The 22231-nt window shown below is 42.0% G+C and overlaps 3 protein-coding genes across 3 annotated transcripts; all 3 read left to right on the top strand.

The window, feature by feature from the left end:
* The first annotated feature begins 3302 nt into the window (after positions 1-3302).
* LOC127094963 (uncharacterized) lies at positions 3303-4061 on the top strand. The gene has a single exon (XM_051033718.1). It carries the CDS (start codon positions 3303-3305, stop codon positions 4059-4061), a length of 759 nt encoding a protein of 252 aa, XP_050889675.1.
* A 1554-nt stretch (positions 4062-5615) lies between these two features.
* LOC127094962 (uncharacterized) lies at positions 5616-6287 on the top strand. Its single transcript, XM_051033717.1, has one exon. It carries the CDS (start codon positions 5616-5618, stop codon positions 6285-6287), a length of 672 nt encoding a protein of 223 aa, XP_050889674.1.
* Positions 6288-6325: 38 nt separating this feature from the next.
* LOC127094961 (uncharacterized) lies at positions 6326-7822 on the top strand. The gene is made up of 2 exons (XM_051033716.1): positions 6326-6801; positions 6958-7822. The coding sequence occupies exons 1-2, from the start codon at positions 6326-6328 to the stop codon at positions 7820-7822; spliced, it is 1341 nt and encodes a 446-aa protein (XP_050889673.1).
* The last annotated feature ends 14409 nt before the right edge of the window (positions 7823-22231 follow it).

Genomic DNA, 22231 nt, shown 5'->3' with positions numbered 1-22231 from the left:
TATAAACCCTCAGATTGCTTTGCAAACCCAACCGGGCAATTCAATTTCATTCGATCTCTCCAGTCAGGTTTGCCTTATTCCCATTACTTTATGCTTTTAATTTGAATGCTCTGAATGTATGAGGTATTATGGGTGAATTTGATATCCTTTTGATGCATGTGTTTGACAAGAGGTTTAGGCCTCATACCCTTGGTTGCTTTTTGTAAGCTTTTTGTGAATTTTAATGGCATGATTCATGTGGTTACATTTTGATTTGGGGGAAACTCTTGATTACCCTATCTTGTTTCTCTAACCTGTTTGTTGAGTTTTGTTTTGTGAGGGCTCCTATGACTCTTGCAGAGATAGCTTGCTTGGTGTTCCACTTTATTTGTGGGGTACCACCTGGAGGTCTATTCCGATTACCTGTACTGACTCGCTTTCTTTGATGGTGTTTAACTTGGAAGAGTCTTTGGGTTTCTTATTTATCTAATTGCTGTTACTTAGGATCTTTATCCGTACGGTAGATCTTTCGATCCCTTTACTTTTCCCGCATGTTACCGATTTCTTAGGTTTCGTATAGCCTCTCGTGGCATGTCATTTAAGGTAGCGCGGTTCCTTCATCTAGGACTGCCTTTTTGCATGAGCATCCCTAAACACCCCAAACTCATTGATTTTTCTTCTCCTAAGAACACGTTATCTCCTTCTACTACAGGCGAGTAAGTCTCCAAAGGTCGAGCATCCGGTAGATTGCATAGTAACGTCGTTCACCCCAAAACACAACCCTTACCCCGTAGTTAGTCGAACAACGTTTTGCTCTGATTTTCATCCCAGATGAGATACGTAGGCATAAGACGCGATGTCTTAGTGAGCACACTCCTCTTTAACCCATAGGTAGCCGAGCTACGAAGACTCTGATTCTCAGATTCAGATGAGATACGTATGCAGTGGATGCGACGTCCGTGCGAGTCATTTTCTTTTGACCCTTCTTTTAGTAAGTAGTAAATTAGATAAACATACACGCTTTTCTCATCCCTTCAATCATGTTTGCACAAATAAATTTTCAAAAAAAGAACAACAACCTTTGCAACAAATGTGAAAAGGGCTCCCTAGGAGTACCTAGGATGCTTTGGGTGCCTAATACCTTCCCATTGCATAACCAACCCCCTTACCCAGATCTCTGACATTTTTACTAGTTTTTGATTCGATAAAACTTTTAGGTTTTTGTTCGCTTTCTAACCATTCCTTTGGATAAATAGAAGTGCGGTGGCGACTCGACTTGTATGATTTACCTTGGATTTAGTCAATATCTCTAATGGTAACGAATACCCCGCTACAGGTACTTGATTCAACGTCAAGTTGTTTTTCCAAATAAAACTCACACCATTGCAATGCGAATACTCGATCCAATATCAAGTATTATCCATCCACCTCATGATCCTTTATTCACATCTTCTCCATTCTCTTCCCAAACTCATTCTATCTCTCACCTCCATTCTCCACTCACTATCTTCATAATTAATTCAAATGCTTGATCCAACGTCAAATACCTTTTTGAAAACCATTTTCATAACAAATTGGAATGCAAATGGGGTGTACGTGTTTGTACACAACATTCAAGTAATTGGGTTGTCGCACCGTACCTAGCTTGAGGACCCGACACTTGACTTTCCCCCTTAAAACATCTAATGATTCAAATAAGTTAAATCTAGGTGCTATGAGGAAGGAAAATAATAGTTAGGATTCCATTGTCCTCTCGATTCCCAAGTACTTTAATTGTTGATTGTACTTAGTCAAGGGTTAGAGTCTTGTCTCCCTCTAAGTTCCAACGATTAAACTTGCCAAATTCTTTCACAATTCAAATCTCTTTTTGGACGAAAAAGAATGGTTAGGATAACTTGTCCTTTCAACTCCCGAGTTATTGGACGTTGATTGTATCTAGCCAAGGGTCTAATGCTTGTCTCCATGCATAAAATCGACCCCGAAAAATCAAATCATCTTTTGCCTTAGTGTACTCTATTCAAAACCTTTCAATAAGGACGTGTTACTTCCGTTCTACCGTGAATGAAGCATAAGCCTCCATGTGCGAGCAAGTAATGTTTAACTGCTAGAGTGCGAACCAAGCGTTTCCATTTTACCGCAAACAACCAAATACTTTCCGCTCCCATGATAGAGTATATAAGCAAGTGAACAGTAGCGCGCGAACGTCAATAATATTCAGTAAAAATAACCAAACAAATACACCATTTTTGAGCCGAACTACGAAGCTCTGACTTCCCTATTGCACGTATGGGGATACGTAGGCACGATGGCCCAAATCCTTGGCGAGCACACTAAATTAAAACTTTTTTTCTCTCCCATCTTATTCTCTCATCTCATTCCCGATAGCAAGCAACTTATAGATAAATAAACATCCATCCGTATTTGATACGAGCAAGTGGTTCCCATGGAGTACCATGGATGTGAGGGGTGCTAATACCTTCCCCTTGCATAACCGACTTCTGAATCCTCTCTTGGTTGCGAGACCGTTTCTCTCATTTGGGGTTTTATCGCTATTTTCCCTTTCCTTTGGAATAAATAAAATCCGGCGGCGACTCTGTATATTTCGCGGTGCTTCAGCTGGCGACTCTGCTGGGGAGACCATGGAGTTCCCATAAGCGAGTCAAGCCTATCTTGCATGTATCCGTTTCCTTGGATGTTTTTTCTTTGTTATTAATTGCTTTATTTATCCATTCCTGTTATATATTCCTGTTATACATATCTTATTATGATATTGTGGGATAGATAGTATAGAGTGAGAAGCCTAATACACAAGCTTAGAGAGTTCACTTAAGATAGGAGGGATATTCGTATTGACCCGTAGGACGTAGTTGTCTTTAGGGGGAGGTGCGAAGACCTCGCCTGGAGTAGATTCTTTTTGGAGTTTGGCTGGCACGTGAGTCACGTTCGTGTTGACGGTCACTCTTCCAAAGAGGGTCCATGACTCCGAGGACCTTTAGACAATCCTTGGCTTTTGAGGTTGAAGGAAACTTCACTTAGAGAAGGTCATCCCGAAAGTGTTGTTGGCCCACAAGTATTTTGTGACGACGACGAGACTTTCGCCTCATGACCCATGAATCTAAACATCTTCAGAAGTCTTAGTACTCACCTTGTAGGGGTACATGGGTTTCTTACAAGGAAATTTAACCTTCAACACACCTTGAATCTACAGTGATCCTGTCCTCTTATAGCATACGCATTCACAACATATTGCATTTGCATACATACATTGGGCCTTATTCTCGGAGAACCCTAAAGGTTTGTGATTGTGCAGTGAACATTCCAAGATGGGCTCAGAAAGAAGGAATACCCTTCCACTCAAGTTCAAGCTTCCTAGAGTGGATACCCTGATAACTCTCCGCAATAAGGTCACTCCTTGTAAGAAGAAAAACTTCATCTGCAAATATCGGCGGATCCTCGATCTCATCACTACTTCGATAGAAGTCTCAGCTCTGGTGGCCTTATCCCAGTATTATGATCCACCTCTCCGATGTTTCACGTTCCAAGACTTCCAGTTGGCTCCGACTATTGAAGAGTATGAAAGGATCCTACGTTGGTATGTGAAGGACCATCCTCCCTTCACTAAGTTGGGCGAACCGTTGCTGCCTGAATCAGTCGCTGAAGCGCTCCACCTACCTATTGAAGAGGTCTCCCTTGGTCTGGGACCTAGGGGGTTCGCTAGAAAGTTCTTAGAAGAAAAGGCATGGGCCTTGGAGAAAGAGGGGAAATGGCTTCCTTTCAGTGCCATTCTTGCTCTACTGATTTATGGAGTCGTACTGTTCCCAAATGACGACGACTATATAAACCACTCCATCATCAGTACGTTCGTGTCTGAGAATCCTGTCCCTGCATTGGTGTCTGATATGTACTACTGCTTGCATACTAGGCACGAGAAGAGAAAAGGTGTTGTGTTGAACTGTGCTTCATTGTTGTATACTTGGCTCATATCTTATATGCCTCAGAAGGGGCCTTGGGTGGACTTCCTGAAAGATTTGAGATGGTCGCAGAAGTTTGCTTCTCTCACCGCCAAAGCTTTAGTTTGGTAGCTTCTTGCCTCCAATGTAGAGCAAGTTATCATGAGTTGTGGAGACTTCCCGAATGTGCTACTCATGGGTCCACGAGGTTGCATTAATTACAACCCTTCATTGGCCCTAAGACAATTGGGGTACCCAATGGAGAACGGACCGAGAGTTAAACTACTGAAAGACTTCATATTGCCGGAGGTGGGAATAGAGAACCCAACTCTGTTGTAGAGGGTTAAGAGAGCTTGAACCCAGATTCATCACAAGGGCAAAGAGCTAGGCAAGCGTGATTGCCGAGCTAAAGAGTCGTACCGCCAATGGGTGGTGCAAAGGGCCAAGGAAGTCAAGATGTCATACAGTGTGGATGTCCCGATTCCTCCTCTGGAGCCAGAACCAGTATATGCTTCTAAGGAAGTAGTGGATGCACTGAAAGCAACTATCACACAGTTGACTAAAGAGAATGAAGACTTGTGATTGAAGCTTAATGCATTGGATAGAGACCATGCTAGGCTGAAAAGGAAGAGTGAAGAGGATATCGAGATTTTGTCAGAAAGTAGAAAGAAGGCTAAAATTCAGGAAGATCTCAAGGAGAAATACCAAGAGGGTTTAGCTCAAGCAGATATGGGGTTGAGTTCTCTCCGCAAACAACTGAAACAGACGGAGAAAGAACGAGGGGACAACCACCATTGGTTCGAGTTGGCTGTTAAGGAGAAAAAGGCATTGAGAGATGCGTCCGACCTGGAGATTCAGGATCTCAAGCTTTCCCTCCGTGAGGCCAAGTCCAAGATAGAAGTGGAATGTCGCCTCAAAGAGGAGGCAATAAGGGTTTCCCATGTTACCCCTCAAATATGGAAAGAGAAGTGTCACTAGGTTGAGATTTCCATCACAAGTGTCGAACACTGGAAAGGCCGTTTTTCTGCTTTGAAGAATGAGAGTTTGGGCTGGCTCAAGGAGAAGACTCAGATGAATAGCCTTCTTGACACCTATGCTGGATCTATCAACCTGTTGCAACCTGCAACCGCTCTATACCGAGCCTAATATGATTTCTTAGCAAGGTTATGCAACGAATTAACCCAAGAAGTTCCTTGGAAGCTAGAGGATGCCCTAGAGGATGCTGATGAGAAGACCACTCCCCACTCCATACTCTGATTCCTATACCTTTGTGACCGAATGATGAAAAGGTTCAAAGTTGAGTTAAAGGAGATGAATGAGCGAAAAGCAAAACGCGTCATTTGATCATAGATCCATGTTTTCTTTTCCATGTTTTGAATTACTTTACTTGATACTTTTGTGATTGTAATATCAAATTCATGAATAAAAAATGCTTGATTTGAGTGAAGTCCGTGTTCCAACTTTTTATGTCTATTCTATAATGCTTTACTGTCGCATCACGAATCGTATAAGGTTTCCCCGATAATTAAAAAAAACGAACGAACATGCATCATGCACCAATCATTTATCCATGCATTTCATAATACATCCAATTGGTCTCACCATCATTTTGGCTTTTCATTCGGTATCTCTCGTCATCAAGCTGACTTCCCACTTCTACAACACTGAGCTAAGAAAAAGATAGTTATGGAAAGAATTAAGCAAAACCAGATTGCCATACAGGAGGAGATGGCTCAAGTGAGGGCCCAACTGGGGCAACTCATGGACATCATGCAGAATGTCGTCAATCGACAAGAAGAGAATCGTCAGGTTAACCCAGGAGCCAATGCCAACATGAACGTTGTGAATCCCATCATAGGGAATAGGGTCCCAATCGCCAATCAGACCCATATTGAAGGGATGCCTACCAATCCAAATACTGCTCACACCTACCATGTCCCTATCCATGGGGGTTCCCAAGCTGGTACAGAGGACCACAATGGAGACTTCTTCATGCCTAGGAACAAGTCAGTGTACGAACCTTTTGGGCCACCACAGACTGAGCTTGAAAGGAAACTCAAGATGATGGATGAAAGAGTTCGAGCCATTGAGGGCCCTAACACCTTCGGGCTGGAGGTTATAGATATGTGCTTAGTCCTAGGGATCAAGATCCCAGCTAAGTTCAAAGTACCCGCCTTCGACAAATATCAGGGAAATACTTGTCCCAAGACCCATATCAGGTATTACTGCAGGAAAATGGCTGCTTATTCGGGCAGTGAAAAGTTACTGATACATTTTTTCAAGACAATCTCAACGGAGCATCCCTCAAATGGTACATGCAGCTTGAACGCTCACATGTGCGTTCTTGGAGAGAGTTAGCTGAAGCTTTCTTGAAGCACTACCAGTATAACACTGACATGGCACCGAATAGAACACAACTTCAGAGTTTGGCTCAGAAACCTGAAGAATCCTTCAAAGAATATGCACATCGTTGGAGGGGCCTAGCTACCAGGGTCCAGCCTCCCATGCTTAAGAAGGAAATGGTTTATATGTTCATGGGAACACTTCAGGGCCCATACTATAAGAAGCTAGTAGGGAGTACGTCAGCTGGGTTCTCTGATCTGGTAGTTACTGGCGAAAGGATTGAGAGCGGTGTAAAGGCTGGAAAAATCCCGAGCCCTGCTAATGTTTCCAATGGGACGAAGAAACCCTTTAGTGGCTTACCCAAGAAAAAAGAGGGAGAAACCAACGTTGCGTCAACCTTCAAGGGGAAGGGTAAAGCTTACCGAACCCCATATTATCAAGTCGCAGAAGTGACTCATAACAACTATCAACCACCGACATACGCCATTTCTGCTGCTCAACAACAAGCCCCTTGTCAGCCGCCTGTCCAGTACCAGCAGCCATACGCCCCCAGGCCGAACAATTATCAGCAATACCCATCGGGCCAACAACGTCCTAGAAGACAAGAGAGAAGACTCGGTCCTCTTCCTATAAGCTGAAGTCAACTACTAAACCATCTGTTGAACAATTCTCTTATCAAGCTCAGGGAAGCCAGGCCTCCGCCGTCCCCACTCCCACCGGGCTACGACGCAAACGTACACTGTGAGTTCCACACTAGGGCACCCAGCCATACTATTGATAATTGTAAAGCATTCCAGTATAAAGTTCAAGATCTCCTTGACTCAAAGGCCATATCATTCGCGCCTACAGGGCCCAATGTTAACAATAATCGGATGCCTCCTCAAGCCGGACATCCCGTGAACATGATTCAAGAGTCTGCTGTGGTCGACCATATCTCGAAGGTCGACATGATAAAGACTCCGTTACTGGAAGTGAAGGAAAAATTTCTCTTAAGGAACATGTTCCCTGGATGCATTGATGACTGTGCACGATGTGGGGATACCCCACAAGGTTGTGAGAAGCTTAGAAAAGGTATTCAAATGCTGGTAGATCAAGGCATCTTCTTAGTAGAACCTTCCTCGGTAACCAACGAGGTGTCTACTCTGGAGATACCCTACTATCCAGTACAAACACCTGTTGAGAATGCTCCCACAACACCCTTGGTAATTACTGTACCGACTCCTTTCCCATACGAAAGCACCAAGGCCGTCCCCTGGAACTATAACTCCACAACCTATCTGCATGGGCGAAGACTCAAAGAGAGGACTGCCAAAGCTCAGAAGACTTTAGTAAGTCATGTACCCTTTGAGGTTCCCAAGCCTGCTGAATTACAAAAGCCAGTGGAAGTTCAAGAGCCAGTGGTAAACATTACAGGCACTAGCGGCACGACCCGAAGCGGCCGCATATTCGCTGCACCACCACCACCACTTGATAAAGAGAATCTTGGGGCTAACACCAAGAGTAAGGATAAGCAACCTGCCGAACCGGAGCAGGGGCAAACCCAAACTTAAGGCAAAGTTGTGTCGGATGATGTGGAAGAGTTCCTCCGCATCATAAAGAGAAGCGACTACAAAGTGGTTGACCAGCTCAACCAAACACCGCCCAAGATCTTTATATTATCATTACTACTGTGCTCCGAAACCCATCGAGATGTTGTAATCAAGTTTCTCAGTGCTGCCCATGTGCCCCAAGAAATCACAGTCAATCAATTCGAAGGGGTAGTGGCTAATATAGCCTTGAAGGGATGCTTAGGCTTTTACGATGACGAGTTGCCTCCCGAGGGTAAAAATCATAACAAAGCCTTACACATATCCATAGAGTGTGCTGACACGATAATGTCTAGGGTGCTGGTGGACACAGGGTCTTCTTTAAACGTGCTCCCAAAGATTTCCCTCACTAAAGTGACAATAGAGGGCCTACTGATGAAGCCTCATGCATTAATAGTTCGGGCATTCAACGGTTCACGTCGGTCCGTCGTTAGAGAGGTGAATCTTTCTATCAAGATAGGGCCATACACTTTTTTCATGACCTTTTATATGATGGATATCCATCCAGCATATAGCTGCCTTTTGGGCCGCCCATGGATCTACGCTGCAGGGGCAGTAACCTCTATCCTCCATCAAAAACTGAAGTTTATCATCAGTGACAAGTTGGTCACCATTGATGGAGAAGAAGACATTCTGGTTAGCCAGCTATCCTCCTTCCGATATGTTGAAGTGGATGGGTAGATTCACGAAACACCCTTTTAGGCATTCGAGATTGCCAATGTGTTGATGAATCCTCTTAGTGGAAGAAAATCTGGAAAAACTGAGCTCCCGATGTCGTCCCTAAAGGATGCTCAGACGATAATAAAAGCAGGCCATCCGGAGGGATGAGGGAGAATCTTGGAGCTACCTGTCAACAAAAACAGGTCTGGTTTAGGGTATCATCCAGAGCAGATGATCCAGCAAAGTACACCAGTAGGGGGTGATGAGATGGCCCTCTCTGTTCTAGGAAATTTCATAAGCGCCAGTCATCTCTTCCAGGAGCAGGTCACCATGGTAGGCGGAGTCGTTAATACCTCAAAAGCCGATTTCTTCATGCTCAAGAAAGCGGCGGGAAAGAAGCTCAACAATTGGACAGAAGTGGACCTACCTGGAGTTACTTTCTGTCAAACGTAATTTTCTATTTTTCATTTCGGATCCCTATGCTCATGCCCAAGGCATAGTGGAGGTTGTAGGGGGGCCATTATTTTCATCATTGTTTTAAAACGAAATAAAATGAGTGTTTCACATACAATTTCGCTCTCTGTCTTTCTCTTTTCATTATTTTCAAAACAAAAATTCTAAAATAAAGCATAAATCACTCATGCAGATCCGACTTGGATTCCATTGACATCAAAAATCCTATGGCTGATTATAATTTCGAGAGTCTGATCTACCAAGCCGAGGAAGATTGTGAACTCCCAGAGGAGTTAACCAGGCTGTTGCAGCAGGAATCAAAATTGATTCAACCGCATCAGGAGTCGTTGGAGACTGTCAATCTCGAATCCGAAGACTCAAAGAAGGAAATCAGGATGGGCACCGACCTACATGTCAAGGTCAAGAGGAGGTTGATCTAGTTACTGCATGAATATGTCGATGTGTTTGCTTGGTCGTATCAAGATATGCCTGGGTTAGACATAGATATTGTGATGCACCGTTTGCTGCTCAAACAGGACTGTCCTCCAGTGAAGCAGAAACTGAGAAGAACTCGACCTGATATGGCTATCAAAATCAAGGAAGAGGTTCAAAAATAGCTGGATGCAGGTTTTCTAGCAGTTTCAAACTACCCCCAGTGGGTTGCCAACATCGTGCCCGTGCATAAGAAAGATGGCAAGGTGCGCATGTGTGTGGATTACAGAGACCTGAACAGGGCTAGTCCAAAGGATGACTTTCCACTACCTCACATTGACGTGTTAGTGGACAATACAACTCAATTCTTTATATTCTCCTTCATGGACGATTCCTCTGGATATAACCAAATCAAAATGGACCCAGAAGACATGGAGAAGACGACATTTATCACCCCGTGGGGGACATTCTGCTACAAAGTCATGTCGTTCGGCCTGAAGAATGCTAGGGCAACGTATCAAAGAGCTATGGTCACTCTCTTTCATGACATGATCCACAAGGAGATTGAAGTATACGTCGATGATATGATTGCTAAGTCCCAAATAGAATAGGAACACCTCACCCATCTACACAAGTTGTTCGAGAGGCTGAGGAAGTTCTGATTGAGACTTAACACAAACAAATGCACGTTCGGGGTAAGATCTGGAAAGCTGCTAGGTTTTATCGTGAGCCAACATGGCATTGAAGTGGATCCCGACAAAGTTAAAGCCATACAAGCTATGCCCACACCGAGAATGGAAAAAGAAGTTCGCGGCCTTTTAGGATGGCTAAACTATATAGCCAGGTTCATATTGTACCTGACTGCCACATGCGAACCGATCTTCAAGCTCTTGCGGAAGGACCAAGTCGTCAAGTGGAACGAGAACTGCCAAAGAGCCTTTGAGAGGATAAAACAGTATCTCCAGGAACCACCCATCTTGATAGCACCGGTACCAGGGAGACCACTTATCATGTACTTGACAGTCCTAGAGGACTCTATGGGCTGCGTGTTGGGTCAGCATGACGAATCAGGTAGAAAGAAACATGCCATCTACTACCTTAGCAAGAAGTTCACTAATTGTGAATCAAGGTATTCTTTGCTAGAAAAAACTTGTTGCGCCCTCTCCTAGGATGCCAAAGGATTAAGATAGTACATGTCGACACACACCACTATACTGATCTCCAAAATGGACCCAATTAAGTACATCTTTGAGAAATCCGCTCTAACCGGAAGGGTTTCCTGTTGGCAGATGGCCTTGACTGAATACGACATTCAACACATCACCCAAAAAGCCATCAAGGGAAGTGTTTTTTCCGATTACTTGGCCCACCAGCCCGTGGAAGACTACCAACCAATGAAATTCGATTTCCCCGACGAGGACATCCTGTTCATAAGAGAGTGCAATATTCCAGGCCCTGAAGAAGGCCCCGAATCGGGATCACGATGGATGCTCGCGTTCGATGGTGCTTCTAACGCACGAGGCCATTGAGTAGGTACCATCATCATATCACCGACAAGATTTCATCTGCCATTCACCGCAAGATTATGCTTCGACTGCACCAACAACATGGCAAAGTATGAGGCATGTATCTTCGGTATTGAAGCGGCAATCAACTTGAGAATCAAGATAGTTGAGGTTTATGGGGACTCATATCTCGTCATTAGCCAAGTATGGGGAGATTGGGAGACCCACGATCAGAAGTTGATTCCATATAAAGAACATGTCCTAAAATTGATCCCTTACTCCGATGAAATATCTTTGCATCACATCCCAAGGGAAGAGAATCAATTAGCAGATGCCCTTGCTACCCTAGCAGCCATGTTCAAAATCACTTGGAAGAATCAGGCTCCTGCTATTAGCATTGACCGCCTAGACGAGCCAGCATACTGTCTAGCTACCGAAGAAGAGTCAGATGGCAAACCTTGGTACCATGATATCAAGACGTATCTCGAAAAACAGGTGTAGCCAAATAACGTGTCGATCACAGACAAGAAATCTTTGAGGAGGCTCTCCTCTAAGTTCTTCTTAAGTGGACATGTGTTGTATAAATGAACCTATGATTCAGTGTTGCTCAGATGCATGGACAAACGCAAAGTCGAGCAAATTATAACTGTTGTGCATGAAAGGTCGTTTAGGACACACTCCAGCGGGCACTCAATGTCTAAAAAGATCCTCAGAGCAGGATACTACTGGTTGACCATGGAAACGGACTACTTTCGTCACGTGCATACTTGTCACAAATGTCAAATCTAAGCTGACAGGATACACATGCCTCCAGTACCTCTCAATTTCATTTCATCGCCATGGCCTTTTGCTATGTGGGGCATCAATGTGATCGTCCGTATTGAACCGACTGCTTCGAATGGGCATAGGTTCATCCTAGTCGCCATCGACTATTTTACCAAATGGGTGGAAGCCGCATCATACGCAAACGTGACCAAACAAGTGGTAGCTCGCTTCCTGAAACGCGACATCATCTGTCATGATGGGATTCCCGACAAGATTATCACAGATAATGGTTTGAATCTTAACAACAAGATGATGAAAGAATTGTGCAAGAGTTTCAAGATCGAACACCACAATTCTTCACCTTATCAGCCAAAAATGAACGGTGCAGTAGAAGCATCCAACAAGAACATAAAGAAAATTGTTCAGAAAATGGTGAAGACATACAAGGATTAACACGAGATGTTGCCCTTCGCGCTACATGGCTATCGTACTTCAGTGCGAACCTCGACCCGGGCAACTCCGTTCTCTCTGGTATACGGTATGGAAGCAGTTCTCCCAATCGAAGTAGAGATCCCCTCGCTGAGAATCCTAGAAGACGTCAAACTGGACGAAGCAGAATGGATTTAAGCCAGACTCAATCAACTAAACCTCATCGAAGAGAAATGCATGACAGCTCTGTGCCACGACCAACTTTATCAGAAGCGGCTGAAGAGGGCTTTCGATAAGAAAGTGCATCCCAGGAACATCCAGGTCGGTGACTTGTTATTCAAAAAGATCTTGCCCATCCATACAGACCCTCGGGGAAAGTGGACCCCCAATTACAAAGGACCATATGTCGTGAGAAAGATTTTCTCAAGAGGAGCCTTGATTCTCTCGACTATGGATGGGGACGATCTGGCGTCACCCGTAAATGCAGACGCAGTCAAAAAATATTATGACTGATATGTGACCCACTAAGTTGATTACCCCAAGGGGAAACTTAGGCAAAAATGGGCATCCCAGTGGACCGCAAAAAGAAAAGGTTCAGGCAAAAATTAGGGATATAAAACAAAAGAATTGAAAACCCGCTAAGTTGATTCCCCCCCCCCCCCCCCCAAAGGGGCAACTTAGGAAAAAAAAGGGTATCCCACTAGGTCGAAAACCCGAAAGGGCAGTCTAGGCAAAAGTTAGGGACTGACAAGCAAAGACCGTGTGCTGTTCAGAGTCTGTGAATGTGTCTTCCCCAAACAGTGGAAACCCGAGCGAGGGGATCAATCCAATCACCATCAACTAGGGCAAAGTGCGGAGATCCAGAAAGTATAACGGCTATAACATGATTGGACCTTAACGGAAATCCGAGATTTTCCTATTTCCAATTTGTTTTCATGCAATTACCTCATTTAGGAATTGCTTCCTTATTGTAAACGCCTACTTATGGGCCCGTTTTTAATCAATAAAATCTTCATTCGGAATCTCCTCGTTTTTACTTTTTGCTTGTGTGCGAAATATAAATGTTATTTCTATATAAACAATACATTGAAAATTTCGGGGATAACAATAATAATGCTGAAATGAAAATTCGATTTTTACGTTGATCACAAAGTGTCTAAAGGTAACCACGATGCCCAATTTGTTTCATACATCGCACAAAGACGTAAAGTCACAAAGATCCTGAGACATATGAAACCACGACCAAGGAGATTTGAAGAATTGTCATTCGCCTTGGTATCCCCCCGGTGTATTTATACACCAGCCTGGGTATCAGGAGGTCCATGGCAGATTCTTTCTTCCGACGGTAGTGGGAATGCAAGAAGTCGGGAAGTCATACAAGACGTAACCCATACCCCATAAATCAGAAGACACGTAACCCAAGTGGATGTACCTCTGTTCAGGGCACGCCACGCCTAAACTTGGGGCATCCGTGGACACGTATACCATTGCACAAACCCGTCATGCATAATTCATATCATTTCATGCATATCATCTAATATAATTATGAAGCTCTCTAAACGAGAAAGAAGCAAATCCAAAACTCTCTTGGCACTACTTAATAGCCCATTTCCGTTGGCACTTTCCTTGAATCCAACTTGGTGGATAAACCCTATTTCAATACCCCCGTGGCGTTCGGTCCCAGTCGGGAGAACCGTTTGTAAGTCCAGTTCCGTTGGCCAAACCATACCTCAACCGTGTCAAATATACATAATATTAGACCTTCATGTGTGTCTTTGAAGTTGAATATGTTTGACCAAGCATTCCATTCGTTTTAGAGTGAGTCATATGGCTATAACCCATTTCTTCTCTTCTGATAAGGTTAACTTCAGAAACCCTCTTGTCTTCCTGATAAGGTTAACTTCAGGATACATTTCTTCTCTTTCCGATAAGGTTAAATTCGGAATCCCTTATTCATTTCTTCTCTTCCTGATAAGGTTAACTTCAGGATACATTTCTTCCATTCCTGATAAGGTTAACTTCAGAATACATTTCTTCCATTCCTGATAAGGTCAACTTCAGGGTCCATTTCTTCCCTTCCTGATAAGGTTAACTTCAGGATCCGTTTATTTTCTTTCCAATAAGGTTAACTTCGGAAACTATTCACTTCTTCCCTTCCTGATAAGGTTAACTTCAGGACCCGTTTCTTCCCTTTCTGATAAGGTTAACTTCGGAAAACTATTCTACATTTTTTCTCTTCCTGATAAGGTTAACTTCAGGGTTCATTTCTTCTCTTCCTGATAAGGTTAACTTCAGGATTCCCTCTTTCTCTTCCTGATAAGGTCAACTTTAGGGTCTATTTCTTCTCTTCCTGATAAGGTTAACTTCAGGATTCACTTCTTCTCTTCCTGATAAGGTCAACTTCAAGGTCTATTTCTTCTCTTCTTGATAAGGTTAACTTCAGGATATTACCCTTCTCTTCCTGATAAGGTTAACTTCAGGATCCTTTCCTTCTCTTCCTGATAAGGTTAACTTCAGGACCCTTTTCTACTCCTTCTGATAAGGTTAACTTCGGAAACCCGTTTTCTTTCCTTCTTTTCCTGATAAGGTCAACTTCAGGGTTCATCTCTTCCCTTCCTGATAAGGTCAACTTAAGGATTCATTTCTTCTCTTTCCGATAAGGTTAATCTCGGAACCATATTCTGTTTCTTTTCTTCCTGATAAGGTTAACTTCAGGATACCCTTCTTTTCTTTCCAATAAAGTTAAATTCGGAAATCCGTATCCTCTTTCTTCTCTTCCTGATAAGGTTAACTTCGAGATTCTTTTCTTCTCTTTCCTATAAGGTTAAATTCAGAACCCCCTTTTTTCGTGTCTTCCCTTCCCGATAAGGTTAACTTCGGGACTCCCCTTATGTTCTTCTCCAATTCCAATAAGGTTAACTTTGGAATGTTTCCCCAGTGATGTCGCCTTTTCTTTTCTTTCCGATAAGGTTAACTTCGGAACTTGTTTTCATTTCTTTTCTCCCTAATAAGGTCAACTTCAGGACCATTTTCTTCCCTTTCCGATAAGGTTAACTTCGGAAACCCGTATTCATTTCTTACCTTCCTAATAAGGTCAACTTCGGAAACCCGTATTCATTTCTTACCTTCCTAATAAGGTCAACTTCAGGGTTCTTTTCTTCTCCTTCCGATAAGGTTAAATTCAAAAATCCGTACTCATTTCTTTTCTCCCTGATAAGGTTAACTTTAGGATTCACTTCTTCTCTTCCGGTGAGGTTAAGCTCAGAATCCCGTTCCCCTCTCTTCTCTTCCTGATAGGGTTAACTTCGGGATCCATCTCTTCTCTTTCTGATAAAGTTTAACTTCGGAAACCCATTTTCATATCTTCCTGATAAGGTTAACTTTAGGATTAATTTCTTCTCTCCCTGATAAAGTTAACTTCAGGACCCCTTTCTTCTCTTTCCGATAAGGTTAACTTCGGAGCCCCGCCCTTTACCCTTTTCTTCTCTCTCCGATAAGGTTAACTTCATACCCCATCCCTCAGCAAAGACAAGTTGTCTTTGAGCCTCTCTCCCTTTCTTTCTTCCCAGTCATAAACAAACAAGAAAAATAAAGTTCAGGTTCCACTTGGCAAACCATTTCTCAAAAAAGATCTTTCACCCATTTCTCCTCGACGGGAAATTTTCTCAATGATTGCCAGAGAGTTACAAAAAAATGAAAAAAAGAGAAAGCTTGTCAATAAAAATACTGAGAGCTTGTTGTGAAAAAAAAGAGTAATCATACTACATTAGCATCATGCATATGTCATGCATTTCTAACCTTTCACAAACCATCGACCAAATAACATTAAAAAATCCTCAGCAGTTGCCTTACACAAAAGATACTTTGTTCATCCTATACCTCAGTGGAGAATTTCTTTGTGACCTATCTTCACATTTCATTTGTTCTTGGTGGGTAAATTTTCCGATATTTTAGTATTTTATCCTCTCCTACCTAGAATGTCCGGAAGCTGTTACTCCCCGCACATTCAGGTTTGAGAAGATTAAATAGGGGTAACTGTCATACCTCAAAATTCACCCTACCTTTCACAAAGTTCATCTAGGTCACTAACCTCAGTCATATGCATGTCTGCATATCATTCATATCATCTGCATAACCATGGTCCAATACAAGAGGACATGTATCTTGGATGCCTAGCTTTGTGCTTGCATTTAGTGGAAGCTAAGGTTTCTATGCAACTAAAGGTGGCTCAATCAATCAAACCATAAGTGGAGGAAGCTCTTGAAGATCGTGTTCTGTGCCCAACATGGATGATTCAACTTTGGCTTCTAGGTGATGCAAAACCCTAACTTTGGGATTCTCATTTGATCATAGTATCCCTAAACCCTAATTCATGGCCAACACTCCTTGTATGTGTCCCTAACCCCATTTTATTGGTTCACCATCACTTGCTTGGTCGATATCCAATTAAGGCCCACTTGTTCATGTGTTGCCTTTTGTTGGGTCATAATTCATTTCATGGACCCACATGCCCATCTCTTGCTTGTCTATTGTGTCATTTGGTTCAAGCCCGGATCCATGGCACCATCACCTCCACTTGATTCAATTCATCCTTTGCAACTTATATGATATTGTCTTCATGCCTAGTCCAAGTTCATGTCTTGCTTAAGCCAAGCCCATGACCATTTCAAAGGCCTAGTTTATGCTCTACTATTTCACATGGTCATTCAAGTCCATCTACTGTCATTGTCATGCCACTAGTGCTTGGTCCATGAATCTTTGTTTAAGTCATATTGCATGATACATCTAGGGTTTTTCTAAAGCTCTACTTCATGCTTGGTATTGACCATCCAGGTAATTATCCATTGGTCCCTGCTAAGGCCTAAGTTGATATATGCTTTGTACCATCCATTTTTATCTTTGGTTTGGTTTTGGTCCACCCATAATTCATGTCTTTGGGATCCATGCTAATGTTTCATTCAAGTCATAGCCTTGATGATAATCCATGTTCATTCATACAATGTCATTTCAATCTCGGTCATTTCAATCCATTTCAAGTATTTTCATACAATGGCTCATGAACCAAATCCATCTATCCGTTTCAAGAATCATATTAACTAAAAATTAAATACAAATCACTCATTCCATATCAAGCCATTCATTCGCGAGGTTCAAAAGACAGTATAAAGCATGAGAATTTTCATTACATAAAAAAATACAAAAAATTGGAAATGTTGACTTTGGGTCAACAATTGACTTTTTGGTCACCTTTGACCAAAGTCAACTCAATCATAAAAAACCCTAAAATCCCAAATCCTTATCCTAAGCTTGACCTTGATCTTCACTATCCTTTTTTTTAATCTTGGATTGGCCAATTAGGCATGATGCTTCATGATCTATTTTGGTTGTCATGAAATCTTGTTTGTCCACTCCATGGAGCCATAACCTACAAATGATGAGGAACAAGGCCAAGTTAAATGGCTATTGGAGCAAAGCAAGATAGGAAATGCAAAATAGTTCGAACCGTGCCAACATATGCAAACATCGTGCCAATGCAAGAGCTTGCAAAATAGCCATAAGACATGTATATGCAAATCGAATGCCAAGACTGCTAATCAGGACCTCACCCAACCCACCAAGCCAAGATGTTATGCTATGACCCTCCTGCATTAGATGCATCATGCTTGTAGGGCAGCATCAGGTCACGCATGCCACAAAGGTTCATGAAAGATCTTCCAGTACTGCATCAGGGGTAAACACCTAAGCAAATTATGTAGGCGACCTTGTTGTAGACCAAATGCTGAAACATGAAACAAGCTGAAGACATGAGATATCATGTTGCGGAAACCATGTTAGAGCCATAATGCATCATGGCATACAAACTAGTCACGAATTCTGCGTTGAGGCCAATTGCAAGTCAGTGGCACAACCTATCAAAACATCATGTGGCAACTAAAACAAATAGCAGGGAAAAAGCAATAAAGTAGCATTTACAGTCCAATGAAAACCAACTGACTTAACCATTCAACTAATCGAAAATTCCCCAATTGAACTAACTTACCACAACAGTCCAACCTTGCCAAGAGTAAATCACAACATGAAGTGAGCAACCATTCTGCAGCAAACATTAGACGTTGAAATAGTGAACCTGCTATTGTGAAGCCAACCATAACAAACCTGCATACAAGCCATACCCCAACATAAGCATTACCACCCAAGCTCATCACTGCACATTCAGAATGTAACCTAGCCATTAAGGGGAAAAACATGGTGCAAAGACCAATACTCATGTCAAGAACCATTCACCTTGACTTGACCAAGCTCCCGCGGCATCAAAGCAAACTTGCAGTAACACAACAACTTACAACAGGTAACTCAGCTCATAAGAACATCCCAATCAAGCCAAGTGATCCTACAGTGAAACACACAGATCATAATGGCTTACCATGCTTCAAATACAACCATGGTAATGTGTGATCCAGCTAGTCCAAACACACTAACCTGCAACATAATAACACATTCAATGCAGCAATCATCCAAGCATAGTAGTGCAAGTGGACCTGTAGTACAAACCTTGCTTCAGGGCCAGGAATTAAATTCTGTAGCTCATCTGCAATGCATCCTACAAACTAAGGCAAAGAAAGCTATCATCCACATCATAATAGAAATGAAACTCTACCTACATCAAGTAGCAACACAGGCCCTATAAGTGCTTATTCATGAACAGGCCAATGACTCCAAGCATATGGACCATATGAGGAACCTGTAACAGGTCATACATGACCTTGGCAAAAATTCTGCAGCAGACTTCTCATCATTAGGCACCATAGAGTTGCACACACTTAGACCTTTCATTCAGTGAAGCCATGATCAATCAATAAGTGGCCTACCTAGCAAATTCACTTGCAACATATGCAATCCTGCCATCCAATGCATACCTGCCACATCAACTCATAAACCACGACCAAAAGTTCTGCAACACCACATGAACACATCAGTTACATGACAAATAACACAAGTTTCTTGAAATTCACATTGTCACCTGCTGCAAAAACTCATGAACAACTTGTAAGAGGAGCCATGAACCAAGCAAACTGGGACTGGGACTTGCATCAAACCAAACACCTTACTTGCAGCTAACATGACTTGCAGTACATCATGAGGTTCATAACACCTTGCCAATATCGCCACGAAATAACCTGCTACAATGATCATGTAGAAGAAAGCCTGCAATATCACCTGATTAACATGAACATGAGCAAACCAACAGATAGTTCACAAAGCTGACAACCCAACTGTGCTGCAGCAAGTAAACCTAGAGCAAAAGACACAAATAGAAAAATTTCATAAAAGTTCATGACATAGTTCCAAGCATACCATGAATGAGTATATACACCAATAATGCATATCGTTGGAAAACACAAGACCAAGACGACAAATGTCGAGGCATACACATATCTACTGTTGAAGAGGCAAACTCTGTAGCTTCATGCCGCACCTGCCAAAACAGTGCATCCAAAATCAAGCTCCTCACGGTTAGGACCTACAAAATGCCAAGCACCATTGAAACCAAATGCAGAACCATACCTACCAAGCATCATAAATGAGGAAACCACATGGCAATCAAGAAATGCACATTTACATTGTCCTTCATCCACATCCATCTTGGGTAAGGTCCAAACCTATAACAATGTCAAGTAGAATCTCGTTAGTATGTTCAAAGGTGAAAATGTGATCTTCATTGTCCATGGCTCTACCTTCTAACAAAACGTTGATCTTCCATAATTAACATATTAGGTAAGCCTTGGTTATCCACTAATTGACAACTTGACAATTCAATTAAATCCGCCCACTCTTTACTAACATTTGGCACCTAAGTCATTAATAATTCATTCAACAAAAAACAAACATCCTGTAAGACCTAACTGATAACTAACCTAACAGAACTACAACCAACTTCAAAATAACTGCATCCAAATCCAAAAATCAGTTACAACGCTCACCAATCCCTAAGCTGCCCTGTGCTGACCTAACCTGCCCTGTTTAGTTGCAATAGATTCCAACTTCTATAAAGCCATAACCAGTTCCCAATCATTGGTTTGGTTCTCCATTTACTCTCATCTTCATCGCTCTCAACCATCACCAGAATCTTTACTCTCTCTGAGCTCAATCTCAATCGCACTCCATCGGCGGGAACCTGCTTCGTCATCTCCAATAAGGCTTTCACTGTCATTTTCGCTCTTCATCCTTATCTCTGATCAGATCGCACCGTTCACTTCGATCCTCCTCTACCTCACAGCAACTTCTCAAGAAGAGCAGAAACGAGAAGAAGAAGAAGAGATAGAGAAGAACGAGAGAAAGAAGTTCAAGTCACCTGGAATTCCGACGTTGTTTTCATCTCCGATCCACTCCGGTAAGTTCCCTGAATCGCTCATCTTATCTTCCATTTCTTGATACCAGTGGTTTGATTGAGGTATGAGGGATTTTAACCCTAAGGTTAGGAAGAGAACAAGGTCGTGAACGCCATTTAATTTGATTTGATAGAGTTAGGGTTTGTGGAACACTTAGATCATTATCAATCTAGGTGCGAGGTTGAGAGAAATGGACGAGAGATCCAAGACAAGGAGTTGACGACGAGACTTTTGGTGTGTTTAATTTGGATTTTGGGGAGTCGCTGCCGCCAGAGTAGATTTCCGGCGCGGAGGCTTATGGTGGTCCGTCTGAGATAAAGGCTAAGTTGACGTTTGAATAGGGCGTGCCATTTAAATTTTTGTGTTGGCATTCAAACGCCACTCAGGAGCCTTCACGTGTGCTGGTTGAATGTTATATTGGTTTGCACTTCAGCATATGGAAGCCTTTCCCATGACAGATTGGTTTGGGCTTACGAATATGGGCTTGACATTGTTCCTTATATCACCCTTTGATTCCTCCCGCACCCCCTATTGGGACTGAATTTCCATGGGCTTTTGGCCCTTAGACCCAAACGCCTGAAGCTTTTCCCTACACATAATTCCAGCAATACACCCCTGGCCCAATCTATTCATCTTATTGTTTTTTCTTGTCATGTTTTTGATTCCTTTTTCCTATACGAATTCTTGTTTTAATATTCGTTTGTGGTATTAATCATAGTGTGTTACGTTTAGGAAATAATAAAATTCTGTTAATTATTCACTTAGTCATTTAGGGATGTAATTAGATATGACTTAGGATTGGCTTGGTTTGTAATAATGAGGAAAATAGCTTGAAAAATATGTGATTACCATGCTAATTTTTGATTAGGATTTTCTCATAATTCTTGACTTTTAATTCATGCTTAGGATTAATTAAGATTAAATCATTTTAATTGCCTTTTAATTCCATATGACATGTTCATGTATTGTGTGACTTTTAATTCCATTTAATTGAATTGTTGATTCTTTGATTGTAGTTAGTATATCCAAATTGAAAATGACATTTCAATTTGGTATGATGTGTTAGCATGTCTATTATATTCACCATGATCACTATACCATATCATTCCATCATCATACCATCTCATTCATTTGAATTAGCATTTTAATTCCATTTTATTAATGCATACTAACCACTTATTTTTTTTTGTGTGGTGACATGTGAATGAGAGACCCAAACATCCTCCAAGTTATTCCTTTTATTTTTATTCAATAGTTTGTAAAGTGTAGTTTCCTTTCATGGCTTTATGTTATATTGTGTGGGTTCCCCCCATTGTGGGTTAAATGTCCCCCCCCTTAACCATGTAATAGCCTAAATTTATTGCTTTCTAATTAGTTTAATATGCATGTTAATAATCAAAGATAAAACACAAAACGATAAACAAAACATTTCAAAAAAAACAAAAGGTACTCGATTCAACGTCAAGTTGTTTTTCCAAATAAAACTCACACCATTGCAACACGAATACTCGATCCAATATCAAGTATTCTCCATCCACCTCGTGATCCTTTATTCACATCTTCTCCATTCTCTTCTCAAACTCATTCTATCTCTCACCTCCATTCTTCACTCACTATTTTCATAATTAATTCAAATGCTTGATCCAACGTCAAGTACCTTTTTCAAAACCATTTTCATAACAAATTGTAATGCAAATGGGGTGTACGTGTTTGTACACAACATTCAAGTAATTGGATTA

Source organism: Lathyrus oleraceus, chromosome 6, assembly GCF_024323335.1.
Source record: "Lathyrus oleraceus cultivar Zhongwan6 chromosome 6, CAAS_Psat_ZW6_1.0, whole genome shotgun sequence".
In the NCBI taxonomy this organism is placed as follows: domain Eukaryota; kingdom Viridiplantae; phylum Streptophyta; class Magnoliopsida; order Fabales; family Fabaceae; genus Lathyrus; species Lathyrus oleraceus.
The sequence above is the reverse complement of the archived record's forward strand: the minus strand, read 5'-3'. Positions and strand labels throughout refer to the sequence as shown.